Consider the following 20,609-nt stretch of genomic DNA (forward strand, 5'->3'; position numbering starts at 1 on the left):
AAGTCGTTCTGATTGGTTAAATAACAAATGACGCGGATAGCATAGATACAACCAATCCTAACCGTTGATAAACAAAACGATCCAACGGATGATAACAAAAAACATCATCCCTCGTATAAAAAAACACATCACATCCTCACACTCTCTCACAAAACTAATCACAAAAGAGTAAATTTGGTTCTTTATCAATCGCAAATGGCTCGTACCAAGCAGACCGCGAGAAAATCCACCGGAGGAAAGGCTCCGAGGAAGCAGCTGGCAACCAAAGCGGCGAGGAAATCGGCTCCGGCGACCGGAGGAGTGAAGAAGCCGCACAGATTCCGTCCCGGAACGGTGGCGTTGAGGGAGATCAGGAAGTACCAGAAGAGCACCGAGCTTCTGATCCGCAAGCTTCCTTTCCAGCGTCTGGTCCGTGAGATAGCTCAGGATTTCAAGACGGATCTGAGGTTCCAGAGCAGCGCTGTCGCGGCTCTTCAGGAAGCTGCGGAGGCTTACCTCGTTGGTTTGTTCGAAGACACGAATCTCTGTGCGATTCACGCGAAGAGGGTTACGATTATGCCTAAGGACATCCAGCTTGCAAGAAGAATCAGGGGTGAGAGGGCTTAAGAAGAGATGAAGAAGAACAGTGGTTTTTAAGTAATGCGTTAACGACTTTGGTTGTTTAATCAGTTTGTGTAAATCTCTTTTAAAAATATTCTCGTGTTCAAGTGTTGGTTTCAAGTCTTTTGATTTGATGAATATGTCTACTTAATATCAATCTAGTGTTATTTCTCCATTTTCATTTTTTTGGTCTGTTGATCTAATTTACAAATAAACAATCCGAGTAAAGTGAAAACAGAAACAACACCGTTCTTTCAAATCCTAGGAAAAAAAAATATTGTTCCATATGCTTCTTCCCCATGTGGATTCGTCCTAGTGTTGTTGACCAGCATAGTGTTACGTCCTTACGAACTAGAATCTGGAAAATGTTTAGTAACCGAAAAGTTTATGAGAAGTTTTTTTTTTGTTTCTGTGTAGACATGCTTTCTCTTTAATTAGATACTTAATATCAAAATCGTACGTTCTATTTGTGAAAATTAACATCAATTTAATATCTTTCTGAAATAATTTCATTGTTATTTTCTATAATTTGAAAATACTTTGAATGTTTTGGCCAAAAATTTCCAGTGGCGCGCTAATATCTTTTTCTTTTTAAAAAAAAAATTGGACGTAGCGCGAAAGGTCTCGTTGTCTGGAAGAGTTGATTTTAATTGGTTGATAGTACAACACACAGATACGTCAAATACATAATAGGAGTGTTTTAATTGGTCGATAAAGCATTCACGCGGATTGATTACGTACATAAATTCTAAGCCGTTGATATTACTATAATCCAACGGACAAGATTTCAGGAAACTCCCTCCAACTTCATTTTTTTCCCAACTCACCGCCAATTTCTCTTCTTATAAAATCAACCCATCTTCGACCTTTGTTCTTCACTACCTAACTTTCTCATTTGCAATTGCATTCTCATTCTCTAGTCTGTTCGCAGTGATTCTTTGATATCGATATGGCTCGTACCAAGCAAACAGCTAGAAAATCCACCGGAGGCAAGGCCCCAAGGAAGCAGCTCGCAACAAAAGCGGCAAGAAAATCCGCTCCGGCCACCGGCGGAGTTAAGAAGCCGCACAGATTCCGTCCCGGAACAGTCGCCTTGAGAGAGATCAGAAAGTACCAAAAAAGCACAGAGCTTCTGATCCGCAAGCTCCCCTTCCAGCGTCTAGTCCGTGAGATCGCTCAGGATTTCAAAACCGATCTGAGGTTCCAGAGCAGCGCCGTCGCGGCTCTTCAAGAAGCAGCTGAAGCTTACCTTGTTGGGTTGTTCGAAGACACGAATCTCTGCGCGATTCACGCGAAGAGAGTCACCATCATGCCAAAGGATATCCAGCTGGCAAGAAGAATCAGAGGCGAAAGAGCTTGAGAGACTCTTATGCTATCTATCAATCTGTTTCTTGGATTTTAATTAGTCTTTAGTTCAATGTTGTAGTCCTGAATGTGTTCGACGAAATGTCCCAGTGAGAATTGTTCTTGTTTAATTTAACTTTATTTTGCCCATTTCTCTTTATTTAAAATCATTATATAATCTTAACAAACATCGAAACAGTCCGTTTAGTTCAGATAACACGACACACTAGATACTATATTACTTAAGCTTTGCTGTAATCACCATTTAACCGGTCTAACCGAGCTTTAATCAACGAGCTTCCTCCAATGGAAAACGATCTTCTCACAGTCTCCAATCTTCCTCCCGAGCCACCACAATGGCTAGCCAAATCACTTTGTGACCTCGGAAGAACAACATTAACGTTTCTCGATCCCAAACTCTCTTCTTCTCTAACGCTTGTTCCAGACTCTGTTTGATGACTCGTCTCTGTTTCTTTACCACGCACCTCGGTGGAGAAAACAGGGGCGCGGCACAAAGGACAGTTCTTGTGAGAGAGCAGCCACGTGTCGATGCAGCTGACGTGGAAGGCGTGGCTACACTTCGGTAACAGCCTAACCCCTTCCCCCTCTTCGAATTCGCTTAAGCAAACGGAGCAGTCCGTGCCGTCGATGACCCCTTCTCCCTTCTTGAACACGACGACTGTTATAGAATCGATCGCTGAGCGGTGGAGACCGAGCGTTGCGATGCTCCAGAAGTGATGATGATCTCTTTCTCCTCCTCCGGCTTCTTCTTCTTCGTTCTCTTCCTCTCTTCGTCTGGTGCTGACGACGGGAGCCACTGCAGAAGGTGAGCTCCTCCGTCGTGATGACTTCGTGATGTAGAGGTAGAGGAAGACGATGAGGAATAGGAAGAGTAGGACTGAGCCTATTATGCAGATTGAGGTGGAGACTATAACAGAAAGATCTCTCTGCGGCGGCGGTGGAGGTGGTGGCGGTGGGTATGTCAAGTAGAACGTGAAGGTGCAGCCTTGTCCTGGTTGCAACTTCCTGTTATTAGACGCCATTTTTTTTCACAGAAACAGAGCAAAAACAGGGGACTTTAATTTTCAGTGTAGAAAACACAGAGATAAATGAGTTTCAGACACAATGAGTTTTTTTTTGCTCTTGAAGAAAGAGGGAAGAAATAGAGCAGTAGATGAAATCTAAAACCCTTATTGACGTTAGACTCTACACATAGTCAAGTCATGACCCAAAAATTCCAAGAACGTGTTGAGTTATAAGGGGGACAGTGATCACAATCTACAGGACTCTTATAAGAATAGAGGATCACTCGTTTGATAGGGTTTGGAAATTTCGTGGAAGGTGTGATAAATGCCATTAAAGGGATGTCCCTGTAGGTTGGAAAGTAGTTTAGTTTCCTTTCAACTTTGTCTTGACCAAAACTAGACTTTAGTGAACTCACTGTAGACGTTTACGCGTATTCAGTGATGTTAACAAGTCAAGCTTCAAGTCGTTGCTATTAAAACTCTTCAGACCTTGGCATCAAGTTTATGAGTCTCGGTTTGTATTGGTTTAAAGAAGGTATACTACTGAACCAATCTCTCGACATATGTACACATGAACCAAACCAGATAATGTTACACAATATAGATATACATGGACCTCTACTTAAAACAAATTTGTACATTTTTTGGAGAGGTACTTCAAAGCATGGCCATCCCTAGCTCATCGAAGAGGCCTATCCCACCATGGACTGCTCTCAAATGTTCATAACAAGGTTCTTGTTGAGCGAACCACCTTAAGCAGACCCAGCAAATGTGGTTCCCACACCGGCACAGCAGATGGTTACACCCTTCAGATTTCTCTATGGTGGACTTGCAACACGGACACTCCTTCACGTTCTTCCCTTTCGCCCAGTCCTTCAACGACATGTCCGGATCCTCCTTGAACAGTTTGTACCTTTCGCAAGTGATATACCGGTGATACTCCAGGTGGCACCTCGTGCATGTCTTTGAGTTACACGCTCCGCAGAAAAATGGCACCCCTGAATCTAGAGGACCGGCTACGCGGTAGATGGAAGGGCAATCGGGTGTGGAGCAGAACCTGAACTTCCCATCGCTGGTTGTTACGAAAGAGGAGAGGGATGCTCTGAAGAGTTCGTCGAGCTTCTCTTGTGATAAGAGGGCTCTCATATCGGCCACTACTATCGGAGCTCCACAGTCTATGTGAGAACAGATTATGGGAAATGCGTCGAAGTTTCTCATCGACGCCTCGAGCTGTTCCAACAAACAAGCTTTGCAGAAGAGGTGTGAACATCCTTCGAGAGAGTAGCCATCCTCAACCTCAGATAAGCAAATGGGGCATTCAACTTCAACGTCATCTGGTGCACAACCTTCTTCCTGTGTAAGTTCATAGACCATCTTCTCTACTTCCTGCCTCATCTCCACGCTCCCATGAACATGAATAACATGGTACCGAGTGTTGAGCTTGAGATCCACACCTTTTACCTTTTCTTTAATACCTTGGAGCTCTGGACCAAACCGATTCACAACTTCCTTCATGAGGTCAGGACGGAGATTCGGACCTCGGAGGCGGATTTCAAGCTGCTTGCTCTCGTGATAAGACAGAAGCGACCGAACCAGCTCTTGTTCAGCCGCAGCAATTCTCTCTTCTGATCCACAAATGCGTACTGCGAGACTGTGCCTGTCTACCACAATGCAAGTTTCAGTCTCCTGTTGGATCTTTCGCATCAGGATAACACCTTCTCTGGACAAAAGATGCTGCAAGACCCTTTGGGTTAAGCTTGGATGGTTTATTATGGGTCTTCCTCTTATGAGTTCTTCGAGAGATCTCCGCATCTCCGAGATGCGTCTTGTTGCATTTGCGGAGATTTTAACACGATAAGCACCACTATGAATTGCCTCCAGATGCCATTCACATTCTGCAAAATACATAAAAGAGAATGTTAATGAATATTAGGTGATAGAGAGCAAACATCTCAAATGTGGCGATGGAATTTTACCTCTTTGTCTCTCGAAGCTTGCTAGCTTAGCATATAATTGTCTTCTGACTATGTTGTAGATAAAAGCAGGACAGATTATGGAGCTCTGAAACTTTTGCTCGCATTTTATCTTCTGCCATGGATAGCATCCATCTAGGATAGTTCCATCTAACTCCTGCAAAGCTTTCGCAGCTTCCAGATGTAATCTCCCATCAAAAGTAATCAACGCTCGCACAAAATGATCCTTTTCTTTTGGTACATAAACTTTGACTTCGACACAGTTTGGGTCTGGATTCCTCGATGACAAGCGCGCAAATATTCTCTTATGCAGCATATATTTACAATCAGTAAGAGATGGACGATACGCAATATTTCCTCCTCTGAATAAGAAAAATTCTAAATCTGTCCTCTCCGTAGCGAACTCCAAAACATCTAAAACTTCAGCATCCGAAAGATTTGTGTCAATACCAGTAATCAAGATAGAATCAGTGTGTTTTTGATCCGTCTCAAAGGGGCAATATTTTGTTCCTATCATGATGCCGGATGACCCAGCAAAGATTCTGTGAATATCACCAGAAGCACACTTAAGAACACCTTTACCACAACTTTCCCTTCGAGGCCAACGAATGATAGCTGTAACAGAAGGCATCTTGAAAACTCCTTCACCACCAGCTGATAGCGATGGAAATAGTTTAATCACTGATCCATTGAGATCAAACTTCTGAGTTTCTGTTGCCTTCATAGCAGATTCCGGAGTCAGAAAGGTAACCCTACCCCACTTCTCTTTCTCATCACAGTCTTGCTTCTTACCAGCATACTTATGAATAGAGCAGATACATCCATCGATCTCCTTCTCCAGGAACGTCAGAACCTCTCTGTCATCAAGAGAGTTGTCGCCGTAATAGAGTACATCGACTGTCAAGAATCTCTGATCAACTTCAAGATGCTTTATCTGAGCACCAGATCCGAACAGCGCAAGGGGCACCTGTCCTCCTCCATGATATATATACTTCTCCAAACATTCATTACGCATCAACTTCTTTTCACATTCCAATGCATCGTTCACTAGTGCCGAGACTTTGTCCATGTCGTGGGGAGGCGCGTACATTAGAATCTCGTTCTGTTCGACATTAACTTGAATATTAATCCTCTCATCCTCACAAAGAGACCTAGCACGAGAGACAATCGAAAGCAGACCACGGTTAGATTTCCCACAGAATCGTTTTAGCATAGTGCTGCTACAACCAGCCACCTTTTTCACTCGGACCCTCCACTCATCCATATGAGACGCATCAAAAGGTGGAGGTGGATCAAGCGTAGACAAAGCCTCGAAATCAAATGCGGTCACACATACCAAGTACTGGTCGACAACTGACAGAAGCTCGCCGAAAACAACCCAGTTTGGCTTCTGTCCAAACGCTAGCAACGAACACGACGGATGCAACTGAACTTGTTGCCCAGTCAATGCCACCTCATACCCGAGCTGGTCATAGCCAGTGTACATCGCCACGTTTTCAGCAAGAGATGCAAGTATAACCATTTTCATATGCTTCTCGTGTTTATTATTACCCTCTGCTGGGTTCCAAACCCAGTAGCTTGGACTGACAAGAGAAAGTTCTCTTTCAATGCATATCTCCAGCTCCTTGACTGTGTCTTCGCATCTCCTCATTGATTTGGCGTTCAGGCTATTTTCCCAGCACCATTTGTTTCTTCTCTCTCGCGGCAGAGATGCCCATTCTTTGTACACCGAAAGAAGAGTGAACAGGTCTCCATCATGGTTGCAGAATTTCACCTAGAAGATGACAAAGAGAAAAACTTCAGAACATATATTTTATGCGAATCTAAACTACACGTTCAGACCATTAACAGAAGAGTAGCAAAACTGACCAGGACCTCAGAATCATACCTTTAGGCAGTCAGCTTTCATCTTATCATCGAAGTTGCCAACTCTGCAAAATATACTACTAGCATTGGCCATGACAGCAGCGAGAACAATCCCCTCTTTGCCCATTCTGTGTCTGAAGCACCCCAAAATCAACTTACCAAGCTTTGGCTCCAGACCCAGCTTAACTAAACAATGTCCTTCCTGCGTTAACTCAAGAACACCATTCCTCTCAACGACTGCACCCAACTGAACAAGATTTTTGACAGCCATCACGACGGCTTCAGGGTCAGGCGCGTCGATAAAATCAAAATCCGCTAGGTTGTCTACACCCAGCGCAAGAATCCTCAAAATCGCTACACCGAGAGGAACCCTCCGAATCTCAGGCTCCTGATTAAGACTCATGGAAGTAAACTCGTATTTTGAGTAGAGTCTGTAACATCTTCCAGCTTCCGTCCTCCCAGCACGACCAGCGCGTTGCTGAGCTGAACTTTTACTGACTCTGCAAACCTTGAGGATGCTCATACCCGTTCTAGCCTCGTATTTACTCTCTTTCACCATCCCGGAATCAATTACATACTTGACGCCGGGAATAGTCAGAGAGGTCTCCGCAATATTTGTGGCGAATATCACTTTCCTTCTCCCAGGATAGTTCTGGAAAACCCTAAACTGTTCTTCGAAAGATAGCTTTCCATGCAAAGGCAAAGCGACTGCAGATGGAGCTATAAACCTTTCGCAAGCCCACTCTACCTCTGCTTGGGAAGTCAAGAAGGCGAGGATGGTTCCTTCTTTCTCTGTTCTATGCACTTCCATCGCCTTCTTAACAACATCATCAGCATATGAAGTCCCTTCTGTGTCACCACTAGGTGAATATATAATCTCCACCGGGAAGTTCCTTCCGGTGACACGGAGAATCTCACAGCCAAAGAAATACCCCGAAAGCTGGTAAGCATCTGCCGTGGCGGACATGATGACAAGCCTCAAGTCAACTCTTCTGCACATCAGATCTTTGAGCAACGCCAAAACCAGGTCCGTGTTTAAGCTTCTTTCATGTGCTTCGTCAATAATAACGCACGAAACTCCAGACAAACTATTATCTCTAATGTAGTGTTGAAGCAGACAGTTATCCGTCATGAACACAACTTTGGCACTAAACTTCTCCGCCGAAGAGTAAGCTGGAGTGCAGCTGACGGAATCTTCCTCCTCATAACAACCATTGCTTTCTTCTCTGACCCGATCAGCCAATGTCAATGCAGCGATTTTCCTTGGCTGTGTACAAACAATCGATTCACTAGCGGCAATGCCGGAGTCAGCAAGGAACTGAACTAACTGAGTGCTCTTCCCTGAACCAGTTTCTCCAATCAATACCGTTACCTATGGACACAACAAAATGAAAACTGTTACAAACTCAAAAATAACTAAAAGCCTTAGCAAAGAAACTGCAACCATAAGAGATAACCTGTTGGCCATAAACTTTCTTCAAAATATTTTGCCGGTAAGCATATATAGGCAGCCCATCATCAAGCCTTCGACACTCCCTGCGGATTAAACTATGAACACGTGGCCAATCATAGTCCCCTTCCAAACTAAACACGTCCACGTCATCAACTTCGACTCCATCATCACTTCTTTTGAGAAACCGCACAATGCTCATCATAGCGTTCTTGAATTCTTCAAGCCGCTTAATAACCAAATCCCTCTCCGCCTCCAAAGCCTTCTTCATCTCAAACACCTCTAACCTAAGACCCCTTTTGGAATCAAACGACTCAACTCGACTCGACTTCTCATCAATCTCGCGTCTCACCTTCCTGACGCTCTCTCCGTTTTCCACAAGGGAGATAACGTGAGACGAGAAGAGATCGCGGAGCCTGTCTCTAAGCTCGTCCACGTCGGACGGGACGATGACGTGGGGAACCAGCTCGGGGACGAAATCGTGCTTCCCTCGGAGGCGATGGTCCCAGAGAGACACGACGGCGGAGAGCGCGTCGGTCCATTGGCGAAAATTGAAAGTTCCGGCGACGGAGCCGAGCTGGGGGATATGGACGGAGTCCTCCGGGATTCCGCAGAGAGAAGCGAGGGTGATGATCGCTTGCTTTCTAACCGAGAAAGAGGGATTGGCGTCGGTGTTAGCGGCGGTGGTGGTTCTTGGGTGAACGAGCTGGACGATGAAATTGGGCCTGGAACGAGTTGTTGGGCCCCGATCGGGCCTGTGATTTGGCGGGAAATTGGAGTTAGGGTAGTGGTGGTTGCGGTGGGGGTGGTTTTGAGTGGGTCGGTGAGTGAGCGGCGGAGAAGAGTGAGAAGAGCGAGAGTTGGAACGGTTGGTGGAAGCGGAGGGAAGAGACAATTGACGATTAGTTGTGGTCGATCGTCCACTGTTGGGCGGAGGAAGTGAACTCCTCATGTTGGTGGTGGTGATGATGCCAGTTTTTGTGTGTGTGTGTTTGTTTAAGAATTAGAGAGAGCGAAAGAGACAAGAAAGTTGAGCAGACTTGGAGGCAGAGAACTTGTTTTTATATTCTTTTGTTTCTTACGTTTCTTTGATGCTTTATGTAACCTACTTTTTAAATATAATATTTTAATAATTTTAAATTAATTTTTTTCATAAGAAATAATCCCAGCATTATAATTTTTTTTCAATGCTTTTTATTTTTGAAACATTATTGATAGATTTCAATGATTATAATTAATAAATTGATAATAATTCATCACCCAAATTTAATGAATTAATATTAAAGATACTAAATAATTAAATTCATTTTGTAGAGAAAATTGATATGAATTTCAAAATCATTAATATATATATACATAAAATGTCAGTGCATTTAATTATTTTTAAAACTAATTTACTTTGATTAAAAGGCAATAAATTTAGCCTAATTTTAAATTAATAACCTTAGGGTAAGTATGCTATTTTCTGAGGTCTATTGGTAAATTTATACTAGTACAAAGGTAATACTTTGGGGACCACAACAAGCTACTTTTCAACTTATTAAATGTTCTGAAAGTGGATATAGTAAACTTTTGAAACTTAATTTAATAAAAAGATAGTAGAGAGAGAAGCATTTAGGCCAATAGGCCCAAACAAATTAAATTCTTCTCTGGATATTTATCAAAAGGCCCATATATTTGGGCCTTAATGATACCGATCTGTTTGTAGTATAAAGTTGGCTATCTACTCACCCGCACAAAACCCTAGCTTCACTGCTGAACTGCGCCGCGGCTTATATATCTTTAATCCTCTCTTGCAGGCTGTTGTAGTGACAGTTTCTATCGGAGAAGATGAAGGTTAGCTCATCATTTCATTATAACATACTCTCCTTTACTCAGATATCTGTATTAGTTCGCTTGTTCATTCGGTTTTGTTTGTATCGCAGTTCAACGTCGCGAATCCGACAACTGGCTGCCAGAAGAAGCTTGAGATCGATGACGACCAGAAACTGTAAGATCTTTCATTACAATCACATTGCCTTTATTTTCTTACATACTAGGTTTGGGATTAGTTCTTGTTTTGCTTACGTTTGGCTATTTGAGTGTACAATGTGGGACATCTTCTTTTTCGGACACAAACCTAGAATTATTACAGTTATTGTTTTACCGGTAGAATCAGTTTATACCAGCTGCAATATTTGAAAGGTTTTTTATATTAACATTAGCTAGCTTTGAATTACGACGTACACAAAATGACTGATCTTAGTCTTTCTTTTTAAGACAAGATGATTTGAGTTTGACTTTTGTTGTATGTTGCAGCCGTGCTTTCTACGACAAGAGGCTCTCTCAGGAAGTTAGCGGAGATGCTTTGGGCGAGGTGAATATTTCTACTACTCGCTGATTGTTTATTTTGCCTTTGTGCTCTTAGAAATGGTTATTCAAGCTGTATAATCTATTTTGCAGGAATTCAAGGGGTACATCTTCAAGATCATGGGAGGATGTGACAAACAAGGTTTCCCAATGAAACAGGGAGTTCTCACCCCTGGTCGTGTCCGCCTTTTGCTTCACCGAGGTACTTGACTCGTAATCTAATAACTTATATGTACAGAATCAACATTTTTTCTGTGTCTTTTAATTTTCCCTTTTTTTAATGTAAAATCTTGTTTGTGTGAGTTAGGTACTCCTTGTTTCAGAGGACACGGAAGGAGGACTGGAGAGAGGAGAAGAAAGTCTGTCCGTGGTTGCATTGTCAGCCAAGATCTCTCTGTTCTTAACCTTGTTATTGTCAAGAAGGGTGAGAAGGATCTTCCCGGGCTTACCGATACCGAGAAGCCAAGGATGAGAGGACCCAAGAGAGCTTCTAAGATCCGTAAACTTTTTAACCTCACCAAGGAGGATGATGTCAGGAAGTACGTCAACACTTACCGCCGCAAGTTCACTAACAAGAAAGGTATGAGAGAATCAAAACAACCATCTTGAGTTTTAAGAATAACGGTCCTCTTAGAATTGTTTATTTGGGGTTGTTAACACAGGTAAGGAAGTGAGCAAAGCCCCCAAGATCCAGAGGCTTGTGACTCCTTTGACACTTCAGAGGAAGAGAGCTAGAATTGCCGACAAGAAGAAGAGAATCGCCAAGGCTAACGCTGATGCAGCTGACTACCAGAAGCTTCTTGCCTCCAGACTCAAGGAGCAGCGTGATCGCCGTAGTGAGAGCTTGGCCAAGAAGAGGTCTAGACTCTCTTCTGCTGCCGCTAAGCCCGTTGCTGCTTAAAACCAAAATTTCTCTCTCTAGTTTTTTTTCTCCAAAGACATGAAAACACCATTGTGAACGTCTCTTTTTTGGGTTTCTGTTTCTTGTGTTAACTTTTCAATCCTATTACAATATAAATGTTTTGAGCTTGTTTGCTATATTGCCTTTTAGTTTGTGATAATAACTTAAAAGTTTGTTCTATCAAAACCAAACTCAAGACTCAATCAAACACTTGTAATAAAAACCTCGAACAAAAAGGCAATTGATAATACACGAGAAGTAACAATACAAAAGTAAAAACTGTCAAATTCAAATCGGTTTCTACGAGTTACAACACATGCCACTCTTCGTCGGAACCACCTGAGCAGGACCCGGAACAATATCAATCTTCTTACCAGCAAGCGACCCCGGATCGCCATTACCTTCCCCAGCAACAAGATTCTTCTTGTTCACAATATTGAAAATCTCAGTCAAAACCGTCGAGAAAGCCGTCTCCACGTTGACCGCGTTCAGAGCCGAAGTCTCCAAGAAGAAAAGCCCTTCCGTCTCCGCGAACTCCTTAGCATCTTCCGTCGAGATCGCACGCTGATCCTCGAGATCAGACTTGTTCCCCACGAGTATTATCACAATGTTCTTGTCCGCGTGGCCTCTCAGCTCCTCCAGCCACCGCGGGATGTGATCGAACGTCTGACGCCGCGTCACGTCGTAAACAAGCATCGCACCAACCGCTCCTCTGTAGTAAGCACTCGTCACCGCTCTATACCTGCGTTACGACGTCGTTTTCTTCTTTTAAACTTGTTTACATTCAGATCAAATAATACGACGACGTTTTGAATTCAAATCTCGGAAACAAAATTAGAAAAAATTCGCACGCGGATCGAACACGAGATCTAAGGAAAGAGCTTAGAGATTTCACCGTTCTTGGCCCGCGGTGTCCCAGATCTGAGCCTTGACGCTCTTGTGGTCCATCACGAGCGTTCGAGTTTGGAACTCGACGCCGATGGTGGCTTTGGAGTCCAAGCTGAACTCGTTTCTCGCGTAACGGGAGAGTATCTGAGATTTCCCGACTCCGGAGTCTCCGATCAGGACTAGCTTGAAGACGTAGTCAATCTTCTGCGACGGGTCTCCGTATCCTCCGCTCGACATCTTTCACCGTCTTTCTTTCTCAGCTAATCGTGTGAAGTGTTCAACTATTATATGAAAGGTGAAGTTTATACGGAGTGATCTCGTGCGGTTAAGTCTTGTGTAACTCGTTGACGATACTTACGTGGCACACGATCATTGGTTATTGTGGAGACTTTTTTTTCTCTATGTGTCAGGCGCATGTTTTTCGGTGCGATGCTGTTTACTAATTAAATCAAATGAGGGCCGAATCAAAGGAATATTGAAACGCGCCTTCACGTTCCTGAGAGGCCCATTATACAACGACGACGTTTTGCGCTGTATTGCTGACATGGCAAATTAAATGTCCACGTCATTTTTTTGTTGTTGTTGTTGTTGCTCTTGGGAGAGACGACGATGGAAGAGCTAAGGCGATTGGAGAAGTTGCAGAGTGTTGTATCAGCCGTCTCTTCTCACGGTTTACTAACTTCCGATCATGAATCGTCTTCTTCTTCTTCTTCTCGGTTCATTTCCGAGCTCGTTCTTTTCCTGGTAACTGAGAAAGTTGAAGTGTTTTTCGAATTTTTTCCCGGAAAAAATTCTGAAATCTGATTTCATTATTTTTTCAAAGGTACAACCATGCGGCGACCTTGATGTTGAATCGAAACTCGTCTTGGTCTCTGATTTCGTACCGAAAGTAAGCAAAAGCTTGATTCATTTTTGATTATTCCTCTTTCGAAGCGTTTTGTTTTACTGCGTTAGGTATCTGGGCGTTTCCTCGATGAGATATCGAGGTCGATTCAGCGAGACGATGAAGCTAAACCACTAATCACAAGTTCAGGTTATTCTAATCAGTTCCCTTTGTAGTTATCTATGTTTCTGTTTTTGTTCCAGCTTACTTGAAATTGCCTGTGCTTCAAAAATGTATTTGTTTGAGTCACTTCGGTTTGCTTAGTCTTTTTATGTGAATGGCGGTTAATAGTTCAATTTCTATGTAGTAGAGTCTCAAAAGAGTTGTGTGAAGAGGAGTGCCATGGACAATGTTGATCCTTACGCGGCACAGAAAGATCAACAAGTCGTGGCAATGGTCGGGCTTGATGCAATGAAGAGAGCAAACTCTACACTTGAGGATTTCGTAAGTTCTTTACTCATACACAAGCATCCTGTCTTGACAAATCAAGTAGAGAATGCCCTTTTTCAAAAAAAAAAATCAAGTAGAGAAAGATAGAGGGAGAAAAAACTTCTCTTATGACTTATGCTAGTGTCTCTCTCTCTCTTGATTTTTGAACATTTGTTGTCTTATTAGTAATAGTCCATACCATATTGCAGTCGAGGTCTTACTTCATGTTCCATCAGTTGGAAATTAGCGAACCGCAGTCAATATTCAGATATTTACCCGTCCTTTCTTTCACTGAGAGTTACATATATCAGGTAATAATTGTGTATTTGCGTTCAGTAAAGTTGCGCAGCCGCAACAGTAACAATGTAACCCGGTTCTAAGAAGTTTAACTCTTTATGCATCTGTAGATGGATGCTCTTAATGAGAAGATTGTCCGCAAATCAGCTTGTGAATCCCAAGTCAATGTAAGATGCCATCTCTAATATTTAGGAGTATGGGAATCAGTGTAGAGCCTAATGGTTTGAGATGCAGTGCTCAAGCCATGGATGGAATTCTGAATCACGAGTTTTGTTTGAAACTGATCCATTGAAGCCTCTCGGAGATGTGCTTCAACGTGAGGGCCTTTTGACTCAAAGGTATTTATTTCCTTGAGATAAATTTATTTCCCCCTATTGTATGATCAGCAAAGGGACAGACAGTAAAGCAGCACTAACAGATATTAACTATGTCATTGGTTAGAATACAACAAGAGTTTGAGTCGGGCAAAGAGTATTGGGCGTTAGAAAGAAAGCTTTGTCATGCTCTTTCGAACAAAAATAAGGTAACTGGTTCAGGTTACTGCCTTCAAACAAGTGGTTATTTGTTTTTGTTTTACATTTTCTCAGCGTTTGATATATCTTTATAGATCTGTGTCGAAGATGTGATGAGAGCGATTCATTTGAAGTCTTTTGATTACCGGGTGTTGAATCTTCTACTATACAAGTTGAGAGGAGTAGAGGTAAGTAGTACATTCATCATGTGCCTTGTCATTTCTTGATGAGAAGTCATATTCCGTCTGTATTTGATTTATGTTTTGTCTACGGAAAAGGTGAATGAGTTGCACATGGAGTTCTTGTCAGTTTCAGAGTTCCTGGTGGAAGTAGCTGATGATCTGTACGCTTTCTCTTAAAACATTTCCATCTTCCATAAACACAAAGTGTTGAATCTTTCAGGATCTTGAGTGGTTTTGAATTGTGCCTTTGCAGGTTCGATTACGAGGTTAGTTACACTCAAAGAACACTTATGTCACAACAGGATCTCCACTGATCAGCTCTGATATGGTTTTCTTGTAGGACGACGTGCTGGAGAACAGTTTCAATGTATTACGAATGTTTGTGGGAATGTTCGGCCCATCGAATGCACCCACTGAGCTGGTAAAGAAACGTTAACACGACATTCCATGAAAACATTGTTACAGTTTTCATTGTTTGTTACAGGCCAAGCGGATATCAGAAGCTGAAGAGAAGTATGAAGAGATCATGAAATCTCTGGATCCACATTTGTCTTCAAATTACCAGAGGAGATGTGAAGAAGCTACTAAAGAAGGTACCAATATTACAATATATCATCAAAACTCTATTTATGTTGTCTTATTGACTCAATGAAAAAATTTAGGTGGGAAAGTTTCTGGGCCGTTGCTGGGAACATGGAACATACCGGCGGTTATCTCCGACGAAGGTGCATACCGAGCTGCTCACCGCTAAAAAAACATGTACCTGTAGTAAAACCGGGATTTTGTTAAGGTTGTATACCGGATTAAACCGGGAATGAAAATTGAGGAAGAGTACCCTGAGAGTAAACTTCGCTGAGACGTTAATAGGCTTCAGCTTGTGACCAAACATTCTTGGGCCGTAGGTCTTTTCCAAGTATCAACTATTGAAGGAGACAAAAGCCCTTGACTCTTGTCGTTGCATCATGCAATTTTATAAATTCATGCAATTTTCTGGTTTTTTCTCAATCACGTCGTCTTTCTACGTTTTTTTTTTGTCGGCCGTCGTCTTTCTACATCATTTTTTTCCCATCTCATATATTTCTTTTTGTGACTTCAATTTATTTGTATATTTTGAATATAAATATTTTTTTCAAAGAGAATGCGACAAATCAGGTAATGTGGAAAAAGATAGTCACAGAATGCGATACCACGGAACGTAATTTCACAGCCTTTATTTCGTGTCTTGTAATTTTCCCAATTTTTCGATTTTATTATAAAATGATTTAAAAGAAAATTAAAAGATATTCCAAATTTCAGGTGGCATATGTATATTCCCTGTTCTTCCTGAGAGAAAAAAAACTTGGCTTCGTTTGATTTAATACGTGCATTTACTTCTCTTGTTTCTATATATACGTTTACTCCAAAGTTCAAACCATATTATTATTCGATGCACCAAAGTTCTGAGCTGTATTTTCAAGAAGCCATAGAAAAGTCGATGCCACCATAAATTGTAACTGAACAGTAGTTAAGTATCATCAATTGTTCATGGACCATTCCGTATTCTATTCCTTTTATTATTATCATGTCGATCGAAACTTTTGCTTATTTGTAAAAAGTCGCCATTATGGTGGTTACTTACTAGTACTTTTTATTCGAAACAAATATATCGTGGGAAGAACTAATTTTCTGCAATTGAAAGTACTACCCATACAAATAAAATATGGACAGTACAAAGGAGGAGAAAACGATACTGCTAAACTTGTTGGAAAACAGCAGAAAGAGACACGCATAGACTATATTACATTTAATGATAACATAAGATTGTTGAAAGTATTAAATGAAAGCAGTCAAAAATGATAAAAATGTGGCATCCTTCTTCTCTTCTTCATTTATTGATGATCTTTGGAAACTTTTACCTCTTTCACCTTTTGAGTGAAAAATCAAATCTCAGTCAAACTGTGGTTCTTTACTACTATTTGCTACTCAGTAATTTCCCTATTTGCTTACTATTTTCTCTGATGATAAAAGGAGCCTCGATTCTCCTATTTGCTTACTATTTTGTTGTGATGATAAAGGAAACCTCTATTTGATGTGTCAGTAAAATAGACACTTACCCGTGAAATGTTATTCACACCCGATTACCCAAAAAAAAAGAGTTATTAAGACTAGTTTTTTTTAACCGTTGAAAGGTCCACTCAACATTTGGATTATTACTGGGGAAAGCTAGCGTAAGTAATGGTGTGGAACCATGAAACAATTAATGAAGTCTAGAGATGGCCTAAGCATATTAATTCGACATTCAAGGCATGCCTGGTTGATTATGGTCCTCTTCCACATTGATGTGGTGATACAATACAACACAAACGAATGCAAATTCAGCAAATGTCCTAAAACACTTACTTTTAAATGTAGTTCGTTCATATAGGAATGCAAGTGAATGGAAAGCTTCTTTTAGAAGCTCAATAGTGATGACAGAACATTAATTGAAACAGTTGACTATGTTTTTGAAAAATAGAGTGAAACATTGACTTTTACAACTAACAAACATATTAGCTTGACTTTGGCTAACAATACTTATTGACCCAATTTTCAACACAAGGATTTCGTAATTAAACTCATTGAACCCGGTTTAGCACTGATATAGCCAAACCGAAAATGTGAAGTCATCGTCAATCAATCAATAAATTAACAGTGAACGTTTTTGTTCCAAAACTAGTGAACAATGGCAAAGGAGATAAAAATAAAATGAAAAGAGAGTATAGAGATTGAAGTGACGCATAGAAAGAAGGCTAGTTTCTGAGCCTCTCTCCTCTGATATGTATCCTCCTATTCTGTCTCCCCCACTCCGTCTTGTTCCTTTCACCCTTCCCTCTCACTTTTACCATTTTACCCCTTCCTCTCACCTTAAAGATTTCTCCATCTCACTCATTTTAAAACAACTGGTCCAAAAGCTTCTTCTCTCTGTTTTGCTTTTCAAAACTTCTCGAAATTTCACTCTCTCTGTTTAGCTTCTAAAGTCTTGCAATTTCACTATAGACCCACATGAAAGTTTCTCATTGATGGTTGTGATAGGCTACTGAACTCGAAGATCAACATGTTCACTATTTACAATTCTGCCCTTCCTCTCCTCCTCTTCCTCGTTTTCATCACTCAAGAAGTCTCATCCTCTCTTCAACCTGTCCAGCCTCCCAATTCTCCTCAAGTAATCAAATCTTCCACTCAATTTCTCATTTTTTTTCCTAATCTTTCATTTTTGATTGATTTAAAAGTTATTTAATAATTGATTATTAGGTAGCTTTGGTGGAAGATAAAGCAAGATTAGGCTCTACACCACCGAGCTGCCACAACAGCTGCAACGGCTGCCACCCTTGTATGCCTACTCAAGTCCCCACTCTGCCGAGCCGCTCCCGTTTCACCCGAGTTGACCCGTTCTCCGGCGGTTTCGTACGGCCTCCTTCCTCCCTAACCACCGTACTTGATCAGTACTCTAACTACAAGCCCATGGGATGGAAATGCCACTGCAATGGTCACTTTTACAACCCTTGAAACCGTCATCATCCTCTGGTTCGTTATTTTTCTCATTTTCTTTGTTTTTAGTTTAGATTTGATTTTGTATTATTGAGAGTAGAGTTGTTCATTGTATTCTTTGTATATGTACGGCTCAATTTGTAAATAATCAAAAGGTCTTGTGATTATTTTGAAGAAGAAGAAAAAAAAACAAAATCGCTGATGTGGTCACTGATAATTGCATTTGCAGAGAGATAGAGATGTATGTAACTACTTACTTGCGTCATTCATTTCTTTCAACACTTTGGTTTTGTTAAATTCAATTAATATTTAATATAAAGTCTGTCTTCTTTGTTTCCTTAACGTTTGCATGTTCACAATTTAATTCATCAGCTTTTTCAGCTTTTATTTTACTGACAAAATCCTTTTGAGCTAAAAAAAAAGATTTGTTAACCTTTTGTTTATCTAAGGGCATCTCCAATGTAACTCTATTTTTTCCTCTATAATTTACACAAAAATAAAGTAACTCTATTATAGTGTAACTTTTGCTCCAATGGTGTTACTCTATAATAGAGTTACTCTATTATAGAGTGAAATATAGAGGAATGTCATATTTTACTCTATATTTGGAGTGAAAAAGTGACATTCCTCTATATTTCACTCTATAATAGAGTAACTCTATTATAGAGTAACACCATTGGAGCAAAAGTTACACTATAATAGAGTTACTCTATTTTTGTGTAAATTATAGAGGAAAAAATAGAGTGCCCTTGGAGATGGTCTAAACCCCTATGTATTGAAGCAAATTTATAATTTCATTATGGAAAAAGCTTGAAGTAGATTTGATTTGAATGGAACAACACACTGTCAAAGTTGATAAATCAATTTTGTCTCACCTGCCTCGATGTCCTACACAATCACTGTTTGAGACTCTTCTCGTGAATCTTCAGTAGACCCATATCTGAGTAAGGCTTCGTACAATTATTAACATCACTTTTAGCTTTTTCTTCTGTTGGTTTATAGCTTCAAAAATAATAAAGCAATCAATTAACCATAACTACGTGCATTACTTACTGTTATTATCTATGCTAACATGACGATGCAACTTCATGTTCTAGTAAAGAAAAAGATGATATAGATTGACACATTAGTCCACAGTTTGTTTCATTACAACTCATGTTTATTTTTATTTTTTTATTAATTCGAATCGACGGCGATAGTAGAGAGACACTCGAAGAGTTGTTGGGGTTTGGAGAGCATCACCATGTGATCTGCACCGTCGATCTCGTACACTTTTGATACGTTGAAATTATCAATCATCCAACGAATAAAATCGCACGGAATAGCTTTGTCTTCTTTACCCATTATGTAAACTCGTCGAACCGAGCCATACCCTTCCTCGCTAAACTTTTCTTTCTTTGCTAAATCCTCTTTGAAAAATGAACCTTGTCTATGCAACGTTTTCGCCAGCTCGTAATCCTATGATAAACACACAGACAATTACCAATAATCATCTCATAACATTAAACACATGGTCTCTTTATATCTAGTGTCTACTTTTGACATGCTTATAGAGTTTTAGTGTTACATTAGTATACCAGTAAACATCATTAACTCAATTCCATTCCCAAGCACAGTTTGAATATAAAGACTTAGTGGTTAATACCTGGACGGTACATTCTTGGTAAAGATGGTTCTTCATGAACTTAGGTCCCATTTTCAACAAACTCATTGTTCCATTTTTTGTTTCATGAGACGAGAACTCACAGTCTTCAAAATCACCAGGCATCTCCATATACTTTCTCATCAATAATAAAACAAATAATTAATTCTCATATACTGAAATATATATAGTAATATATCTCATGCTAAATTGAAAAAAAAAAATCTCATGTTAAATTATTATGAACCTTATCTAGCACGTGAGAGGGCACATGGGTTGTGTCGGGCAAGAAAGCGTTGACGAACACAAGAACCTTAGTTTTCGCCGGGAACTTGTCGGCGGCGTAAGCAATGTTGATGCCTCCGAAGCTGAACCCAACGAGAATCACCTCCTCGTTCTCAGGGAGAGATGCGAGGGTTTCGATCAACGGTTGGGAGTATTCCTCGAAAGTTTCAACGGCTTGGATTGGGCGTGGATCGATCCCGGAGGCGGCGAGTTCGACGGCAGTGACGCGGTGACCGGCGGATTCAAGGAGGGGTTTGAGCTTGAACCAGATCCATGCTCCGTGATAAGCGTTGTGAACTAACACAAAGTGTTGTTTTCTCTCCATAACCGTGGATAGACGATTCTTGTTTGTGTGTTTGGGAGGTTCTTGATTGATTGTGAAAAGAAAGATGAGGTTATGACATGATTTATATTCGTTAGGTAGAGTGAATTGAGATAGTATAATAAATTTAGATTAAATAGAAACGTATGTTTGT

At 40.9% G+C, this 20,609-nt stretch overlaps 8 protein-coding genes across 10 annotated transcripts; 4 read left to right on the top strand and 4 right to left on the bottom strand.

Annotated features, from left to right (window-relative positions):
* Positions 1–124: 124 nt before the first annotated feature.
* Positions 125–2,097, top strand: LOC103847554 (histone H3-like centromeric protein CSE4). The gene is made up of 2 exons (XM_033282934.1): positions 125–603; positions 1,538–2,097. The coding sequence occupies exons 1-2, from the start codon at positions 196–198 to the stop codon at positions 1,958–1,960; spliced, it is 831 nt and encodes a 276-aa protein (XP_033138825.1). The 5' UTR covers positions 125–195; the 3' UTR covers positions 1,961–2,097.
* On the bottom strand, positions 2,071–3,241 carry LOC103847555 (E3 ubiquitin-protein ligase RING1). Its single transcript, XM_018655574.2, has one exon. It carries the CDS (start codon positions 2,985–2,987, stop codon positions 2,187–2,189), a length of 801 nt encoding a protein of 266 aa, XP_018511090.1. The 5' UTR covers positions 2,988–3,241; the 3' UTR covers positions 2,071–2,186.
* Positions 3,242–3,469: 228 nt separating this feature from the next.
* LOC103846814 (ATP-dependent RNA helicase DEAH12, chloroplastic) lies at positions 3,470–12,958 on the bottom strand. 2 transcript variants are annotated; one of them, XM_033282182.1, is made up of 4 exons: positions 12,764–12,958; positions 6,831–8,149; positions 4,946–6,716; positions 3,470–4,864 (listed from the first exon to the last, which is right to left on the bottom strand). In XM_033282182.1, the coding sequence occupies exons 1-4, from the start codon at positions 12,810–12,812 to the stop codon at positions 3,627–3,629; spliced, it is 4,377 nt and encodes a 1,458-aa protein (XP_033138073.1). In that variant the 5' UTR covers positions 12,813–12,958; the 3' UTR covers positions 3,470–3,626. The 2 variants fall into 2 exon arrangements, with proteins under 2 accessions (XP_033138073.1, XP_009122061.2); XM_009123813.3 differs by lacking the exon at positions 12,764–12,958 and adding an exon at positions 8,266–9,702 and having other exon boundaries at positions 6,831–8,180.
* On the top strand, positions 9,953–11,645 carry LOC103846815 (40S ribosomal protein S6-2). The gene is made up of 6 exons (XM_009123814.3): positions 9,953–10,094; positions 10,184–10,248; positions 10,557–10,614; positions 10,701–10,809; positions 10,915–11,187; positions 11,270–11,645. Exons 1-6 carry the CDS (start codon positions 10,089–10,091, stop codon positions 11,506–11,508), a joined length of 750 nt encoding a protein of 249 aa, XP_009122062.2. The 5' UTR covers positions 9,953–10,088; the 3' UTR covers positions 11,509–11,645.
* Positions 11,694–12,674, bottom strand: LOC103846816 (ras-related protein RABA4a). Its single transcript, XM_009123815.3, has 2 exons — positions 12,404–12,674; positions 11,694–12,250 (listed from the first exon to the last, which is right to left on the bottom strand). Exons 1-2 carry the CDS (start codon positions 12,631–12,633, stop codon positions 11,809–11,811), a joined length of 672 nt encoding a protein of 223 aa, XP_009122063.1. The 5' UTR covers positions 12,634–12,674; the 3' UTR covers positions 11,694–11,808.
* A 2-nt stretch (positions 12,959–12,960) lies between the features above and the next one.
* On the top strand, positions 12,961–15,704 carry LOC103846817. 2 transcript variants are annotated; one of them, XM_009123817.3, is made up of 14 exons: positions 12,961–13,140; positions 13,220–13,285; positions 13,351–13,429; positions 13,587–13,723; positions 13,918–14,019; positions 14,116–14,172; positions 14,240–14,343; positions 14,447–14,528; positions 14,613–14,705; positions 14,796–14,860; positions 14,953–14,965; positions 15,040–15,120; positions 15,184–15,292; positions 15,362–15,704. In XM_009123817.3, the coding sequence occupies exons 1-14, from the start codon at positions 13,006–13,008 to the stop codon at positions 15,448–15,450; spliced, it is 1,212 nt and encodes a 403-aa protein (XP_009122065.1). In that variant the 5' UTR covers positions 12,961–13,005; the 3' UTR covers positions 15,451–15,704. The 2 variants fall into 2 exon arrangements, with proteins under 2 accessions (XP_009122065.1, XP_009122066.1); XM_009123818.3 differs by having other exon boundaries at positions 13,590–13,723.
* A 1,491-nt stretch (positions 15,705–17,195) lies between these two features.
* On the top strand, positions 17,196–18,543 carry LOC103846818 (EPIDERMAL PATTERNING FACTOR-like protein 1). The gene is made up of 2 exons (XM_009123820.3): positions 17,196–17,880; positions 17,970–18,543. Exons 1-2 carry the CDS (start codon positions 17,773–17,775, stop codon positions 18,222–18,224), a joined length of 363 nt encoding a protein of 120 aa, XP_009122068.1. The 5' UTR covers positions 17,196–17,772; the 3' UTR covers positions 18,225–18,543.
* A 689-nt stretch (positions 18,544–19,232) lies between these two features.
* On the bottom strand, positions 19,233–20,571 carry LOC103846819 (alpha-hydroxynitrile lyase). Its single transcript, XM_009123821.3, has 3 exons — positions 20,096–20,571; positions 19,852–19,983; positions 19,233–19,664 (listed from the first exon to the last, which is right to left on the bottom strand). Exons 1-3 carry the CDS (start codon positions 20,456–20,458, stop codon positions 19,383–19,385), a joined length of 777 nt encoding a protein of 258 aa, XP_009122069.1. The 5' UTR covers positions 20,459–20,571; the 3' UTR covers positions 19,233–19,382.
* Between the last annotated feature and the right edge of the window lie 38 nt (positions 20,572–20,609).

Source organism: Brassica rapa, chromosome A10, assembly GCF_000309985.2.
Source record: "Brassica rapa cultivar Chiifu-401-42 chromosome A10, CAAS_Brap_v3.01, whole genome shotgun sequence".
NCBI classification, from domain to species: Eukaryota; Viridiplantae; Streptophyta; class Magnoliopsida; order Brassicales; family Brassicaceae; genus Brassica; species Brassica rapa.